The sequence below is a fragment of the Pholcus phalangioides genome, unplaced genomic scaffold (genome assembly GCF_987345545.1).
Source record: "Pholcus phalangioides strain wild (caught in Gottingen) unplaced genomic scaffold, Ppha-v1.0 ptg000011l_1, whole genome shotgun sequence".
In the NCBI taxonomy this organism is placed as follows: domain Eukaryota; kingdom Metazoa; phylum Arthropoda; class Arachnida; order Araneae; family Pholcidae; genus Pholcus; species Pholcus phalangioides.
The window spans coordinates 53,002,296-53,021,010 of record NW_028301604.1 but is presented as its reverse complement, the minus strand read 5'-3'; the positions used below and the strand labels follow the sequence as shown (position 1 = coordinate 53,021,010).

The 18,715-nt window shown below is 33.6% G+C and overlaps 1 protein-coding gene across 8 annotated transcripts in view; it reads left to right on the top strand.

Annotated features, from left to right (window-relative positions):
- The first annotated feature begins 787 nt into the window (after nt 1-787).
- LOC149080555 (kinesin light chain-like) overlaps nt 788-18,715 on the top strand; it is a 172,264-nt gene continuing 154,336 nt past the window's right edge. For 4 of the 8 annotated variants that reach the window (XM_089239669.1, XM_089239663.1, XM_089239662.1 and 1 more), the window contains exon 1: nt 12,251-12,553. In XM_089239669.1, the coding sequence (XP_089095795.1) occupies nt 12,495-12,553 (59 nt within the window). In that variant the 5' untranslated portion in view covers nt 12,251-12,494. The other 4 variants (XM_089239668.1, XM_089239664.1, XM_089239665.1 and 1 more) reach the window with 4 other exon arrangements.

The following is an 18,715-nucleotide window of genomic DNA, read 5'->3' as shown; positions in this document are numbered from 1 at the left end:
TACAGCCTACAGGCAGCAAAACCATAAATACACAGTGGCGGACGATGTTCGAGCACTTCCAGTACTTTGAGGCACGGGGGCGGCAAAATGCTGTTTGCCCCGGACGGCTGAATCATGTTTGCCCCGGGTGGCAAAAATCCTAGCTACGTCCCTGTCAGAAGGTGCTCGAGCACCTCAGGATTGATTCAGAAATCAAAATTCCTCATGTAAAGCTTAAGACGAGCGCCACGGGCCTCAAACACTTTCGAAATGTCCCGGATCTATGATAATGATGAACGAAACAAAAAGGCAAAATAAACAGTTAAAAGAAAAAATTATGAAAATTGCATTTTATTGGAGCTTCATATTATTTTAATTAATCATATTTCCATAATGTGATAAATCAAATTTTTAAAATAAATTGAAGGCACTGAACTAAAAACGTATGACGAGTTGAGAGTGAAAAATGATCTTCCCCTTTCAAAAATAAATTAAAAATATAAAAACCCCTTATACAAGGATAAAGTTTTATTTTTCCCCTTTATTGGATCATGTAGATTACCTGAAGACGCATTAAATGGTCATGGTGTGCTTAAATTTATTTAGTTAATATTTTAAGAGAATTCGATCCGGCAAAACACATGTCAAGTATAGGGAAAAGAGCGGTTTGTTTGGGCTTACTTGTCAGCCCATAGGGTTGCCACAACGGATTCAATTTTCGTGCCTGATGTCACCTCCTGTTATTTTTTCCTCCATGGGTCATAGTAGCCAAAAGCCCTGTATAATTATTATCGTATTGTATTGTGTATTTTTAGTTTCTTTTATTTTCAAAATTTATGCATAATTCAAAGAACTCTAAAATCTGTAACACAAATTTAATCTTATTATAAAAACTGGCATAAGAATTTCATCCAGAATTTTTTTCTAAAGGCGTAGATGGAGCTATTTCACGAACCCTGTGTATGTGCCTTATGTAGGTGATCAAAACATCATTTGCTAGTTTCGTGCCTCATAAACCACCGTCCATTCAGCTGTTACAAACATAATCATTGAATCCAATGTCCAAGTAAATTATTTTATTATGCGCTGGCAATAAATTTCGTTCCGGTTTTGGCAATCTGTTTTTGATAGGTGAGTATTTCTTAAAACATCTTATTGTCTTATATCGAACATCTCATCTCGTTTTTTGAATTTTTATTCTAGTTTTTATTCCTTTTGATAAACAAAAACGCACTTCAGTTTTTTATCAATGGAAATTACATGGAATCAAAGTGTTAGTTATTGATTTGATAAAATTGAAAATGCGTATACCAAATTTACTGAACAAGCAAATTGAAAGCCTGAACCAGGGATGTATCCATGGCCCTCCATGTTCATGAGTTTGCTCTTGGTGGGACCCAGGATAGGCTTTTTGGCAGGTCTTCACTTAGTAAACAGATTTGCTTTCAAATTTATTCACAAAAATAAAATGAAAAGGATCGATCCCTGTGGTAGAGATCTGTCAACCTTTCCTTCATGGAGAAGGAGAAAACGGGTTCTCATAAGTGCAGCTGGTGAAAATCAGGATGTTTCGTAATCAGATTTATTGAGGATTGAAATTTTGTGAAATTTTTTTTGATAATTGGGTTTGTTATGTTCATATGTGTGATTTTCCAGTTTTTTTACTCTGCAAATTCAAATTCATTTATGCAACTATACTGTAAGGACAAAGAATATAATACAGTGTATGCTGTTTAATGTGATCACATCGGGACTTAGGGTTTCTGATAACAATACTGATTGCTATAACTGCAGTAAAACCTTGTTAAGTCATCACCCGAATAAGTTGTCACTCTGGTTGAGTCGTTGTTTTTCTTCTGTCCCGTCCAGCTTTCATAGCTAACGATGTTCATAAATCCTCGTTTATTCATAGCTAATTTTGCTTAACTCATCACTATGAGAAAGTTTGTTAGTACGATTACCATGTGCCTTGTTTGGTCGAATGAAGTGTATAGAAACAGGACAACTTCTGTTTTTTTCCTAACATAACAGGTTTCAAAATGTCAAATTGTGCATTTTTTTTTCAATTGTTTTAAAACAGGATTTTTTTCCCTTTGAGCTAAGACCAATTCGGAAATTGTAAGAAGTTACAATGGAACTGTCTAATGTGCATCAGGAATAACAATAATTTTTATAATGTTTGGTGCATCCATAGATTCCCTTGAAAGTATCTTCCGGGTGAGGAACTGTGAAAGTGGTCACTTGTAAGAAACTGACCATGAACTGAAGAAAAGAACTTATTTTCACTTCATACATGCGTTCACTATAGGAAAGAAATTACAAAAGAAGTGCTAAACATACATGGATCATAGTGGCTATTAAGGCCCCATTCTGAACAGAGTACAGAAATTTTTTCAATAAAGGAAACTTCTGACCTGTATAGTCTAGAAGATTGATTATGATAAATTATAGGCAAAAAAAGAGTTTGGTTCATCCTTATTTTTTCCCAGTGTTATTTTTATTTCATTTGATTATTTTTGTCCTCTCAGTCATTTCATGCAAACAAGAACTAATTAGATGAGGACTTGCAGTTTAGTCTATCTTTTAGTCTTTTCTTTTTTTCTTTTGGCTTTGCAGGACCTTGCCACTCCTTTTCATTTTATTAGACATGTGGACACAATTTTAAAAATTTTTGTGTTGTAATCAGACTCAAATCTTGTAATTAGTTATTGAAAATTTTAGGTGTCAGTTCCAACTTTTTATTCGCCATAACGACCTGACATCTGACATGCCCTGATATATGATATTCCTCACCAAGTCTGAGGCTGGTTATAACAAGCACAGAAAACGTACTCAGCCGCTATAAAGGTTGTTAATTTGTATTATATTGGTGCACTGGCATCATTTGGGCATTAAATCAACTAATTTTATAGAAATATCCAATAGATCCCATTAAAATGTCATAACAAAATTAAGATTTTTGTTTTGATGTTTTTGTGTTTTCAATCACAAGTACAGTGATCACATTTCAATATATGTTACACAAGATTAAATTTCTGTTACTGCTATAGTCACTTTCTTTTCTGTACATAATCTAGTCAATTGCCATTGATGCAATTTTATTCCACGAAAAAAAAGTATAGAGGGAGTCTTGAAATGTGCTTGTGTGTGGAGATGTGTGTTTGTGTCTGTGCTGCACTTAAGGAATTCATCAAAACCATCTATTTTCCCAACTGGCAGGGAATGAATGTATTTTTATTATGTTGTCTCTTGTCTGTGTGTGGTAATCTGGCAAAACATTTAACACTAAAGGGACCATGGTGGTCATTTTGATCATTTTTTATCTTCTCGTTCGATTTTCACAATGAACCAAATTGTTTAGATTTTTGAAATTTCATGACTTTTCCTAAAAATACTTAAACATTATACTGTCCAACCCCTAAAGCAGAATATGCCAAAATCTACTACGTACGTTGCAAAACAATCAGTGCTACTGTAGAACAATCTGGAAGAATTTTAAGAAAAATGTAAAAAACACTATTATGGGAATTTTTAATGCAGAACATTTCCAGTCAGCCGAGGGTTCATTGCAGAACAATGCAAAACATTCTACTTTGGGGTATCCAACTATTATCAATTAAAAAACAAATTGGCAGTGATATTTTCAGTTATACCTAGAAGGACCATGACCAGTAATGTTATAGACACTTGCATTGCATGCATAGCAAATATTTTGTTGAATCGTGGCATAAAATTTTCTCTAATATATATTTTCTCACTTTGTCTAATTGAAACCATCCCATCCTTACTGACCAACTAGTAATGCAAAATAAAATTACTAGTTTGGTTAAAAATGTAGTAATGCAGATCACTGAATCTTATTTGAAAGCTAGTAGAAATGTGTACACTTGATTTTGTTACTTCACCAATACTTCCTAAAAAACTGAAACACAATAATACTACCTTGGTAGGTGTAATAATAAAAGATAAAAAAAAAATATAGCATGAAGTTCAAAACAAGGATCCCTTTGTAAGAAACATGTTTGATAACACATAAAGACCTTACATTGAGCATTTTTTAGAGTGAGAAAAAGGAAAACATTCTTCTACAAAGTTCATTGTATTGAAATTTTGAAATATATATTCTCAAAGTGAAGAAAAACATCCTGAAGCCGTAGAGTTTTACAACAAAACAAAGTATGGTATTGACCAGAAAGCAAGCTGTGTGAGTATCACTCATTTGCCAGTGTGCGTTTTCTACTACATTCTACTTAGCATCAATAAATGTGTGGTTGATTTGTAGAAAAATATAAAAACCAGAATTTTCCTTTTTGTTGAAAGTAACTAGAAAGGTTAGAGAACCTTATTTGTTCAGAAATCAGAATTTTGCTAATAACAATTGCCACAGTATCAGGAAAAGATAGTGATGTCAGATCCTTCTATGCAATAACATAACAAGCGAGATGCATTTTCAGTGGGAAAGAAGTCTGAGAGGAAAATACATTTGTAATGTAATGTAGGTATTGAAAAATGAAAAAGTGTGATGTGGGAGTTATGATGTTTAGAATATCAATGTTTTTTTCATCTTTATACTTTAAGGAATTTTTTGGAATTTAAAATGAAATTGAATTGTGTAATTTTATTCGAAAAAATTATTTTTAAAAAAGTTCTTTTATTGTTTACGTACACTTATGTGTACATAAGCATAATAAAAATTTTCGAAAATTTTGAGTAGGTAGTGAAAATCAACCTCCAGTCTTTACTTGGCATCAGTCTTTCTAGGCATAATGAAGTGAAGTAGCGATCCTTCTAGTATTAATGGGCATGCTGACCGGTTGTGTCTCAAAAACTAATTTCAGCCAACAACCATTGCACTGTAGCTGGAATAAAACCCTCTCCATGTGTGGGATCACATCAGTGCCGTCTTAATGCATAGGCCAACCTGGGCACGGGGTGGGGGCTCATAATGAATAGATCTAGATACTATTTTCGAGAATAATTATGTAAACTAAGGGTGGGTATTTCTAGCCAGGTAGCAGCCTCATAAAAATCACTTTTTCCAGGGGCCCATGATGTTTTTAAGATATCTCTAGATCGCATAGGAACTCAGCGATGACTAATGGAAAAGAAGTGTATTGAAAAACCGAACTGTGGATCAACGTGCCCACTAAGGATTTTTTTCCTGCTTGGACTTGTTACTCTGCGTGTAACTGTTAGCAATCTGTGTAAAATGACGAAAACAACATGTGCTTCTATATAGAATGTAATGAATTTCTTTTGGCAGCAGAAACTATGTGAGTGGAAGCATTTTCAGTCAGGCGCTGCTAAGCCAGGTCTACACCCACAGTGGAAAACTGGTTTTTCAGGTGGAGCTGAGCACTGTGTGATTGATGTGGACAGTAAGTAGCGACTAATAGTAAAAATCCAAGCAGTTTCTATTCTGGAAGCACATGTGCATTAGCGAAAAGTTGATGTTCAAGAATTGATATACAGTGAAACCTTGATATAACAATATTCTGCAGACCAAGAAAAAATTTTGTTGCATAGGGATTATCATTATATCGAGTATTGTTGTAGCAAGGTTTCACTATATTAAATAAGGACTGCAACTATCATCCGCTGTTGAAGCAGCGGGAAGGATGTAGGACTATCGAGCTTATATTACTGGAGGGAGTATCGGCACAATCTCCTTTATTTTCTTATGGCATAAATAGGAGTTTGAAATAATAAATGAAAGAAATAATTTCAACATCTATGTGGTAATTCCAAAATTAATGAGATATAATTTTAGCATTAATGAAAGATAATTCCAGAATTAAGGAAAAAGATAATTCCAAGATTAACGACAAGGGATAATTCCAGCATTAATAAAAGGTAATTCTGGAATTAATGAAAGAAATAATTCCAAAATTAATGAAAGGGATAATTCCAAAATTAATGAAAGGGATAATTCCAAAATTAATGAAAGGGATAATTCCAAAATTAATGAGTGATAATTCCAGAATTAAGGAAAGATAATTTGAAGATTAATGAAAGGGATACCTCCAGCATTAACGAAAGATAATTCTAGAATTAATGAAAAAGATAATTCAGCATTGATGAAAAAGTGGTAAGTCCAAAATTAATGAAAGAGAGAATTCTAGAATTAATGGAAGAAAAAATTTAGAATTAATGAGAGAGAGAATTATAGAATTAATGGAAGAAAAAATTTAGAATTAATGAGAGAGAGAATTCTAGAATTAATGGAAGAAAAAATTTAGAATTAATGAGAGAGATAATTTCAGCATTGATGAAAGTGATAATTCCAAAATTCATGAGAGATAATTCCAGAATTAATGAGATACAGTGCCAGAATTAATGAGATACAGTGCCAGAATTAATGAGATACAGTGCCAGAATTAATGAGATACAGTGCCAGAATTAATGAGATACAGTGCCAGAATTAATGAGATACAGTGCCAGAATTAATGAGATACAGTGCCGGAATCAATTAAAGAAGTAATTTCAGCATTGAGGAAAGTGATAATTCCAAAATTAATGAGAGATAATTCCTGAATTATTGGAAGAAAATTCCAGAATTAATAAAGGAAAATTCCAGAATTAATAAAGGAAAATTCCAGAATTAATAAAGGAAAATTCCAGAATTAATAAAGGAAAATTCCAGAATTAATAAAGGAAAATTCCAAAATTGAAAGAAATTATTCCAGTATTAATGAAATAAAGAATTTAATTTATTTTTATTTATTTTTTTTATCTTTTCATCCTTTTTTTTTAATCTTTAAAACGCAATATTTAGAGACTGAACTGTACATTTTAATGAGGAAATTGCCAGGCACAAACTGTGTTTTCACAGAGTCACGTGATTTCCTTGCATTAGATGTGACTGCTGTTGTGGAGGCTGGATGCTCCCTCCAGTAATATAGATCAATTCAAGGGTTACAATGCAATAATAATTATATAGGGCTTTCAGCTACCATGACCATCCCCTGATCATTAGAAAAAAATTAATTAACAGAAAAAAGAGATGCCAAGATCCAGGGCTCCCACTTGTCTTACTTTTCCTACTTTTTGTAAAATGACCTACTTTTATCCTACTTTCTCGCTTTTGTCCTACTTTCTAGTTTTTGTCCCACTTTTTTTTACCAAATCCTATCTACAAAATTCGTGTAAGTGGTTTTAATTGAGCAGGAAAATCATCTATATATTGCCAAATAGTACAAATGTTGTAGATTACAATTAATGATTCTGCCAAAGCAGAAATTGTATTGTTTTCAAGGTTATTTAGGGGTTGTATATGGACCATTTGGTTTATTAATTTTCTTTTGCTCAATTTGAGAATTCAACAAGTAGAGTAGTCATTAAAAACTTCTGTCTGGATGGAAAAAATAATTTTGTATTTACTTTTCATGGTCTTGGACAGTAACTAGCAGTCATCATTTAAAATTATGGTGAACATTTTTTGTATAGGTGAAGCAGCAGTTTGCATTACAAAGCAGTTATTCTAGGTTTGGTGATTGTAATGATACCCAATAACATTCCATTTTCTTCTGTATTTTTAGGGCATGCAGAGTCATAAACAATGTATACAATACTCAGCAAAGAGCTAGAAATGAAAGTGCTTCATTTTTCAAAAACGATTACACTGGTATTGAACAGTAAAATGTAAATAACTCCCTTTAAAAAGGGGGGATCGCATCGCAGTAAAACCATTCTACTCACCCCCTTTTTGAGGAACTTGTAATTTACACATTTTGCACTGTGCTTTTGAAAGTGGTCTTGAAGGAGCGTCATTCTTAAAAATCTCACATGCCTTCATAATTTGCTGTGCATTGTGGAAGAGAGTTGACAGATTGGACTGTGGAAGACTCCAAAAAAAAAAAGGTTATTTATATTGTGAGGAGAACAGAAAGGAATTATCTGTGGTTGCTAGTGCACTGTTTTGGCCAAAATTTGTTTTTGTAACCAAGCCATTTTGCTTTGAATTGAGTCAATCTTATAGGATACTGAAATAGTGCTACGGAAAAAAATGACTTTTTTTTAAATAAAAAAAATTTTTTAGGAACGTTTTTTTTCAGGGTTCACACAAACTCCTTAAAAAGTCCTAACTTTTCATTTCCCTCTGGAAGGGCCCTTATAACTCCTTACTTTTTACAGCCACTCTTGAAAAAGTCCTTATTTTTTTCTCTGAAGGGATCTTTCTTAGAATAGGCATTCTCCATGGTGATGAATAGCATTGCCTAGAGCAGCGATTCTCAACCCTTTCTGACTTGCGGAGCCCTTTTTAGTGAAAAAATTCTATAGCGGAGCCCCGTAAGTCAATTTTTTAATTATTCATCAAAGTTAGATTTATTTTTACTATTTAAAAATATTTATAATTATTTTTTTAAATTTTACTTTTTTTTTATTTTTCTCAAGCGGCCGCGGAGCCCCTGGAGAGTGCACAAGGAGCCCCAAGGGCTCCATGGAGCACCGGTTGAGAACCACTGGCCTAGAGAGAAAAATAAGAGAAAGCTTCCCCGAATATAAAAAGTGAGAAAAGAGAAAAAAAAACCTCCTTTTTGTAATAGGAAACGTGAAAGCACAGGGGATGGGATTGGAACACCCAATGGTTGTGCATACCTGCCAACCGTTACGATTTTATCGTATTTAGTACGATTTTAGCAAATTAATACGATTACAGACCTGCCAACTCTCCGGATTTTTTAAACGTTTACAGGGTTTCCGGATTTTAATTGCCGGGTTTGATGAAGAGGGAAAAAATTGAAGAAAAATAAAATTATTTTTCGGATTAAATAATCGAAATTATTAATAATTAAAATATTTTTCGGTAAACGAATCTTCGAACGCGGTTTTTTTTTCCTACAGAAATCTTCGTTATTCAAACTTTAATTGCAATACCAAAATAGGGGCGCTTACGAAACATCGTGCAATCTTGACCCTCCAGAGTCAGCTGTGGCCTGTGCTCCAGGGTATTTTCATGGTGATATTTTTCTGGATGATGAAATTTGAAGCATGGTCAAAGCCGTTCAAACCCAAAGCCGCTTGAAAGACTCTTAATGCAGCTTTGTTCAAACCTGTTAACATAAACAGCGTGCCTTAGAAGCGTGCAGACCCTGGAGGAAAGAAAATCCGATAATGGCCTTGCATTACTGAATCGGAACCGTGTTTTATTTAATGTGTAAAGCCGGGTTTTCCTTGGAGTAGGTTTTTTGCACCGCATGAACCGTATCGGTGCGGAGCATGACGCATTTGACTCCTCCAGAAGCAGTCGGCCAATCACGTCCGACTTAAAGCCGGATTTTCCTAGGAATAGAATTTCTGCGCCGTGAGCAGCATGAAAATGCTGATTGGTTAAAAACTTGAAATTCAGGTTTTTTGACCAATCAAAGTTTTCACACTGCACGCGCTGTAGAAACCTGCTCCTAGGAAAACCTGGCATGAAGCGCCGTCGTGAGCCGTATTGCGCTCTGTAGGAAAACAGTCATACTGCTTTTCTTATTGTTTTTATTGGTGAGTGGACGGCGTGTCGCGTTGGGCGAATTACGTTGCGCTGCACAGAAAAAAAAAAGTGAGCTTTTTAAGAAAGTGTTCCCAGACAGTGAAATTGCCAATAAATATGCATGTTCAAGAAAGAAAGCACATAGCTGCAATAAGTTGCACATTGGCATTTTGCTATTTTAAAGCATTGAAAAATGAGAATAAAAAATGTCGTGTAATCTGCGGGAGTAAATTTTATTTCCCCCACCCCTTTAGTGAAATCTTGAAAAATTTGGGGAGAATGTGATTTTCAGAGAAAATGTTGCTTCTACTAAATGTTGCATCCATGCAGTTTGTTATTTTATGAAAAATATACACATATTTTGCTAATTTTACATTTAATTCTTCTTTATTTTGACTTGTGCGCCACGGATTATGTTCAAGAAATTACGATATGATTGCAGGATTTTTGGGAAAAATTGCGGGATTTTTTGCAGGAAATTGCAGGATTTTTTGCAGGAAATTGCAGGATTTTTTGCAGGAAATTGCAGGATTTTTTGCAGGAAATTGCAGGATTTTTGTAAGAAAATTGCAGGGTTCTTGTAAGAAAATTACAGGACTTTTGCATTTTCAAGGTTGGCTGTTCTGCGATTATAAGCTTTTGCTTTTAAAAATACGATTTTTTACCGAATCGCTAATATTGACGTTTTCCTGCCTATGTCGCAAACTGGTCAGCGTTAAAAATCGATAGTCCGTCGAACGACATCACTCTGCGGAACCAGTAGCCGAAAATTCCCTCGCCCAGCGGTGAGAAAAAGTTGAACACCGCTGGGAGTTTTTTTTTACTGGTGCGGCGAAACGATGTCTCGAGTCGCCTATATTGCGCAGTATACTGAGTGGCGCTTCAATCCTTTAGCATCTGTTTGATAGATCAATATTTTTCCGAAATTTGCATGCCAACCTAACCCTTTATGCTTTCATGAATTATACAGCATTTTATTTTTTTTAAATCTAGGCCGAATTTTCTAAATGGGACCATTCAAGTATTACGTAAGCAGATTTTCAGCCATTTTTGACACTTCCTCCCCCCCCCCCCGTCAGCAAAATTTCGTCAGCAGCTTAGAACTTAGAATATTTCATATCTTCAAAAAGGGGTTTTTGATGACGTGAGCAACCTTCAAACCCCCCCCCCCCCCGTCATCAAAAGTCAACAAATCCGAACCCCCCCCCCCCTCGATGCTGACGTAATATTTGAATGACCCCCATAAACTTATGCCAAAAATTGAGTTCATAATTCACGCATTTTTTATAGATTTACTGTAATAGAGTAAATTATTTTCCGGTATTTGAGTATCGTCAATTTTTTCATGTCTGAAATTTATAAAATTACTCTTTGGATTACTTTGGATTTTCTGAAATTTTCGACAAAAAATAATATTAGAAAACTGAAACAAAAATGATAGAAAACTGAAAACACTTTTCCGTATTAATTTTTCACAAGGAATCACTTATGCTATTATTGAGCGGTCGATAGTTACTACCCTGTATAAGCGTCTCAAGCCCTTAGGCAGGAGAGGGAAAAGATGCATTGCGTTGTATTAATTATTGGGAGTTTTGCATTAATTATTGGGAGGTATGAAATGGCCGCAGGTTTCGAAGGCTATGCTATATATTATGTGGTGAAAATAGTCCTGCCTTCCTAAAAAGATTTTGGTAGCAAATTAGAACCTACACAAAAATTCATTGTTGTTTTTTTCCTCGTCCAGAATTCTTCGGTCTGAGAGTTTTCCATTTCATCTCATCTAGAAACGAGTCGAAAGCTCTTTAATTATTTGAAATTCTTTGTTGACATTTACTTTTTTAATTTGTAAATATTCTAACCATTTGGCCCAATAAGTTGGGAATAGCTGCGAACATTCGTGCCTCACAGCCGATATTCCCTCTCGAACCTGCAGAAATTTAGGTGGTACGAACTTTCTAAGAACGTCCACTGTATAGTGTGACCACGGAAAGACGGCCTTTGACAAGAAAAGGTTAATTCTTCCTTCGGAGACATAAGAGAAAAAGCAAAATTAAACATCCTCCAGAGTTGCTGCTGGAGTTCTTTTCCCCCCATTTCTCCCTACTGAAGAATGAACCCTTTTTTTTTTTTCGTGATGAAGGTCATACAAGATCGGAGGCCATCTTTCCGTAGTCACACTATATACCTGCATAGCATTAGTTATTATTTTTACATTTAAAAATTGTACGAAGGATTTTTTTAATGAAAGCAAATGTATTATACGCTTCTAACATCATAAACTTGTAGCATAACGTTCACGGGAGCCGACTCTAGGGGAGGGCAGGGACCAGGAAAGGCATTGAATTTATTCTTTTTCCGTTGAAAATAACGGCGATATTAGGTGCCAATATTGATAGTGGCCCCGGCGAAAGAGTGAATTTTCGTTTATATAAGTTTTCGTCGACAAGTAGTAGACATAAAATTGGGGTAGGGGTAATCTCTCTTTATATTTCACGAGTAGACAGAAGAGCTAATATTGTGTTCGATTGGTATTGCATACCAACTGTGTAACCATTCACTTTCCCCTTTAGCGATGTAGCTCCGAGTGGTCGTCGTTGTAGTTTTAGCGCATCATTTTCGCTACTGGAAAATATTTTTCTTGATGCTCCATTTAAATTGTAAATTTTTATTTTATCGAGGTTCTTTCTGAATCACGTACAATCGCAACCGATTCTCGCTCGTTCGTGAAGCGAGAGATTTATTGTTGCGCGAAGCATGCCCGGAAAACCGGTTGAAAATCCCCCTCCCTAAACCAACTAGTACAACGTATAAGGAAGAGAGGGGTTTAAAGTAAGGTGGGAGTGTACTATATATATTGTCTCCGGGTGACTGGAGTTGAAATGATGACGCAGTGGTGAACTGCGTGTTTATTCAGCAGTTTTCGTAAAACAAGTAAATAATCTTGGAGAGAGCTAGTGGACGAATAATTTTTCTTCATTGGTACTTCATTGGTATTTGCATTAGAGAAAAAAATGTGAGGTGGTTAAGTATCTATGGGATGTTTTCTAATGCCAAGCAGAAACTACTACAGTGGAGAGGAAAGCGCTCACCTTCCAGGTAAACATATGTTTTCAATGACGTCACTACTCCGGCTTAGTCACAAAAATGAGTGATTGACATTCTTACAGGTGGGTTAAAAAGCATATGCGATGTGATATGATTTCAAGTTCATCTGAAACAAAACTGTATAATTCTTCTAATAAATTCAAATTTTTGAATTTCGCAGCTCAGAATTCAAAATAAGGTGAAGAGATTTCAAGCTTTTCTTTTCTTTTTCTTTCATTTTCTTTATACATTCAAAACTGTAAAGGCAAAATCGCTCAATACGAAATAAATTTTGTTTACGTTGGACGTGTAATTAAATCGCTTTTTCATCCGTTAGTAGGAAGGATTTTCAATGGTTTTTTTTTCGTCTTACTGAGGTTCGACTGCATTATGATTTACTCTTGGGGCTATTTTGAGCATTTAAAATTTAATGAGTGAGTGCATAGGCGTACGCAGCATTTTCTCAAGGGGGAAGGTGGTGGTTAAATTTTTTTTTCTTCTCATGGGGGGGAGTTTAAGTTTTTTCCCTGCAAAATAACACTATAATCTCGTATACAATTGAGGGGGCTGTGTACGCCAATGAGTGAGTGCCTTTCGTTTAAATGCAGTGAACATTTTCCTCTGAAATTAAAAGTTATTCATTCAAGATTTACACCTACACCACATTAAAATTGATGCTTAAACCCCAATTACCTTTTCTTTTCATTCATTAATAGGAAACATGAGTATAGGCTGCTACATCCTGTAGCAGGGCCCCTAGGCTGGGACCTTTTGCTAGCCCCACTCAGACCTGCCTTTCACCATTTATGCCCATTTATAGTGTTAGAAAACAAAAAATTATGATAATCGTCAGGAGCCCTGTAAGCCCCACCCTTGCGAGAGCCATGCTTATCAGCCCCCAACTTAGCTTAAGGTGCCTGCCTTCAATCATAGGTGGAAAAAGATGGAAGGTCTGGGGGGGGGGGGCATATAAACAAAGTTTAGATTCCTATATACCAGGCGTAACAGAGGAATTTAAGGTTTTATGATTGGTCGCCACTTGTAGAAAAGCACTTGGCAAAGTTCAATGACATGGTTTATTTTTTTGTGATCTATTTAATTCCATCCTAAATTTGATGTCTGCTGTGGTGTAGTACAGTGGTTCTCAACCTTGTTTTGCCCATAGTCCCCCTTCAACGATTTCTCATTTCTGTGCCCCCCCCCCTTGTGACCATGATTAATTTTCTCCTCCTCCTTTTTTCGCCTTAGAAGATAGTTATTCAAATATTGTTTGAAGTATAAATATTTTTGAATTAAATTAAATTAATTTTTAATTTATGAAAATATGGGAAAAGCAAAATAAGCATAATACAATAAAATAAATGTTAAAAAAAATAAACAAAATAACAAACATAAATATATAAACATAATACCCTTGAATTTATTTCAAATGTTGCAAATGTGTATTAATAAAAATTCTCAATAATTTTGAGGCTATTATTCCACTTCACAAGGTACTTGTTAAAATCCTTTTTACAAATGGCAACGCTTGTCAGAATTGCAGAAATTACTGTTCAAAAGTGGCGATAAGTAAAATTCAAACAAATTGCAGTTTAATTACATTATCAACGTTCATAATTTTCTAGTGTAACAAGCAGAACAAGAGGGATACATAAAAAAATATCTACATAAACCAAAGTAATAAATTATTTCAGCTTTTTTTTTCCATTTTGATGGGCAGATTGACAATATAATAAAGTTATACAAGAGAATTTTTTTTTTCATGATAAATTTTACAAAGCTTATTTAGTTCCATCATTTTCAATGTTTTATAATGAGTGAATACCTAAGTAATGTTGCGTGACAACTTGCTTTGTAGTTGTCTCACTTGACAAGAAATTTTCAAAAATTTATCTTTCATAGAAAGTGATGTTTTTTTTGTATCCGCAAAAAGCTCTAATGCATGCTGAATGTTCAAACTTGATGTAGATGCATTAAACAGTTGGATTGGTTTGAATTACATACCCGAAATTAAGTGAAATGTAAAAAAAGTGATAACCATCCCTGGTCTCCCCTACATATTTTGCATAGCTGAGCATTTCATGTATAAGTATAGAGATGAATAGTGTCTCCGAATTATTGTCAAGCTCTACATTCTACACTAACTTGTTCAGGCTGTGAACAGACACATAGTACTAATTTATCAGTTTTACAATTGAAAAAAACAAAGCTTGTAACTTTATTACAATTTTTTTCCTATAGTATCTAAATAAGTTTTCTACTTATTTCTGTTAAAGTTTGATATTTTAAATTGAAATTGAGAAAAAAGCATCTTACCTTCTTTTAGATTGCAAAAAATGTCAGATTTAATAAAGTGACACTTAGAGATGTAAAATTCTCGAGAATAATCTTTTGGAGAATATTCTCATCAAGGAGAATATTCGAGAATATTCTCATCACTACTATTATAAATAACTTGAGATTATTCTTATAAGTTCTTGATGATAATATTCTGCTGTTATTTATTATATTGTTATATATAATGTTCTTGAGAATATTCTCTCTACTTTCATAAATTACTGGGGAATATTCTTATAGAAAATAGTAAGAATTATTCTGAAGTTATTAATAATAGTCCTTTGAGAGAATTATTCTCAAGAATATTCTCTGTTCCCGTCAAGCTCCAAAGCAGAATAAGCCAAAATCTGCTACGTACGTTGCAGAACAATTAGCGCTACTGCAGAACAATTTGGAAGAATTTAAGAAAAAGTGCAAAAAAAAAACCACTAGTGGTTTTTTTTCCCCATACATGTAATAGCTATTACATGTATGGGAATTTTCACTTTAGAACATTTCCAGTCAGGAGGGCTCGTCGCAGAACAGTGCTAAACATTCTGCTTTGGGGCCGTCAAGAAGATCGGAATATTGAAATTTGTAGACCACAATATTAAAGTTTTAAAGCAAGAAAATTAAACCAACAGGGCTGAATAGCACAACTTTCAAAGAAATGCGAGTGATACAGAATTTAAGTGTATGTGTATTGAAGAAAACAACAGTTCTGTATCTTAGAATGAAGGTGATTATATAAGAATAGCTTCCTTTATTAATCAACTTTGGTTTAATTTCTTTTTGTTGTGAACTTATTTTCTGAAAATTTATTTAATTTTAAAATATTTTTTAAGGTTTTAAGCTAGATGTTTCTAAAATCTTTATAACCAAACTTTTAAAACCTCTCATCATGGCCTAGAGAATATTCTCGAACTAAAGTTGTCATTGGGGGTGATTATACCAAAAATTGTTTTGTTGTAAATATCTCAGGCAATGAAAACTGATTTATATTTCACAATATAAACAAAATTAGTAAAAAAAATTAAATTATTTAAAAGAAAAATAAATATTCTCGATTATTCTCCAATTTTTACATCAGGAGAATATTCTCAGAATATATTAGAATATTCTCACCTCACATCTCTAGTGACACTGTATATACAGGGTGTATAGACAACAGGGCATATGGTATTTTACTGATGAATCGTTGATTCTAGAGGCATACTCCCAATTACAAGAGGTATCCAAATAACTCGAACTAATCAGATATGTCATTCATGTTACAAGTTGTTTTGTATAGTTATTAAAATAAACATGTTAACATTTTATACAGACACCCTGTAATCAAAAACTCAATTAGAAAGTTGTTGCCCTGTTTCTCTTGATGACAACTAAAAAATTTTCACGCTTTTAATAGCGTTAAATGCAGGCAAAATGGTTTATCCGTATTTAAAGCTGTTTTTTTCCCATCTTTTCTGCATTTTTTGAATTCAAATATCTCATTGCACTATGATCTGTGGATATTTTTTAGGTGGCATCGAGAGAACATTAAACAGGGCAAAAACATGGGAATTGGGTTTTTGAGCACAGGATGTCTATATAAAAGTTTACATATATTTATTTTAATAACCATAAAACAACTTGCAACACGAATGACATATCTGAGTACTTCATGTTATTTGGATACCTTTTATAATTGGAAGTATGCCTCTAGCACTAACGGTTTGTCAATAAAATGTCATACTCGCTGTAACCGATGCATTTACATACAACACTTTTTATTTCCTACCTCATGTTAATGTTATTTAAATTGGGGGAAAAATTGTGAATACGATATTCTATGCATTTTGTTTGAAATTAAATTTTTTTGGTCACTCTTTTCACAAATTTCTTCGTGGCCCCCCCCCCTTATCAGCAGCTGTGTCTCCCCTTTTGTCAGATTTTCATCTGTAACCCCCTGGAATATCCTAGGCCCCCCCCCCCCACCCTGGTTGAGAACCACTGGTGTAGTAGATAGAGTATACAACTCTCACGGCAAAGGTTGTGGATTAGAGCTAAGCATTTTGGTCATTTTGTTTCCCTCTCTTCGATTTTTGAGGATCTTTGATTTATTTTTCTTCATAATTTTTTTAAAATAAGAAAAGTACTTTCAAAACTGACAGAAGGTGAACGATACTTTTTTGAGAGTTTATCAGGCAATCTTTCAGAGCCTTTTAATATAAAAATAATTATTTTCTTGGAAAAAAAATGATGGAAATTTATTTCTCACTCAAACCTTTTCTCATTTTTTTCAGCTGCTATGCACATGGTCAGCACTGACAGTTATATAACTTTAAATTTTAACAGAAACCATAATTTATTGAGAATAATATGGGGCTGCATAAAGTTTGGCTATACAAATTTCACCGCTTTGAAAAAAACTTGTTCATCATATAATCCATGTATGTAAATATCATTCACCAGCAATAAAATTTTGGGGAATGGAGGAAGTTTTTGGTCACATGTTTTATAGAGAAAAATACCAATTTTTCTGCTGGAATTTGTTTTTTTTTTTTAGAAATCATCGATAGTTATTCTTTATAATTTTTTTTTAAAAATTCAATATTTCTCTTTCAACCTCTTCGCAAAATGAAGTGCAGAAAACATGCAGCGTTATTTAATCTGCATCAAGAAATTCAGAGATTTTTCTAATGCATAAACATTTATTTGAGTGGATAATTTATTACTATATTATTTTTAAAAAAATGTTTAATTTACATGCATGATTTCTCAGTTTCACAGTATCAAAGTTAGCAAGGTATTTGGCTGAACACTGTTTCGTTCACAAGTTCCCTTGTGCCATTTTGCTATCTTCTTTATCACAATCGCTGTATGCTAATTCCTCAGTAAGCTGCTTTGTAATTATATGCTGGGGCAGCACGATGATGCCACATAAATATACACATACAGAACATCACCCGCACACATCTTTGATGTTTGTGGGCATTGCCCCCATGCTACTAATACACATTTTTACTCTCAAAAATCATAGTAACAAATCTGATTATCATGAGGTCCCTCCCCCAGTCATGTGTTAAGAGCAAAGTTGGTAAAAAAACCGGTTTTTTTTTGTTTTAAATAGTATTAACATTAAAAACAATAAAATTTCTGAAAAATCATTCAAACTGATAATAATTAATTAAAATAAAATGTTGATCAATGTAATTAACACTATTCCCATATTAATTAATGGTGTTCCCATAATAAATATTTCTTTCATTTTAACAAAAACCAACTTTTGTAATTTAATTATTTTTTGCTTAACTCAATGGATTACTTAGTGTTTGAAAATTCTTTTAATGTTATTATTAATCATATAATATAAAGATGTTTTCTCCAGTTACTTTCAGTATGCTTAATTAGGAAGCTATTTTGCAAAAACTATAATAAAAATTAGGTGAATATAATGTATTTAATGAAGCATAAATAATGCAGATTAATTAACGATTTACGATATACAGAGTGATTATAACTAAGGTTCTGATTTCAAAGCACTAAAAAAAAGAACAATTGTCAGAATGACTTGAAAATTCATATGAATATTCCTGAAGAAATATAATTTTATTAAGTAAAGGGGGAAAAAAGACTTCAAAATGTAAAATTAATGACATCATCCAACACATGGGAAATTTGCTTGCAGAATAGAAACAATAGCCAGTCATGGCAAAATGATGACTTAATTATAGCATTGCACGATTTCATAGTTCATGGAAACATCACAAAAAGAGATGTAGTTATTTGTTCAATTACTTCACTCTAACTTACTCAAGAAATGTTAAATATGTTGTCTATCGTGTTCTGGCTATGAGGTGAAAGCACAAAAATTCT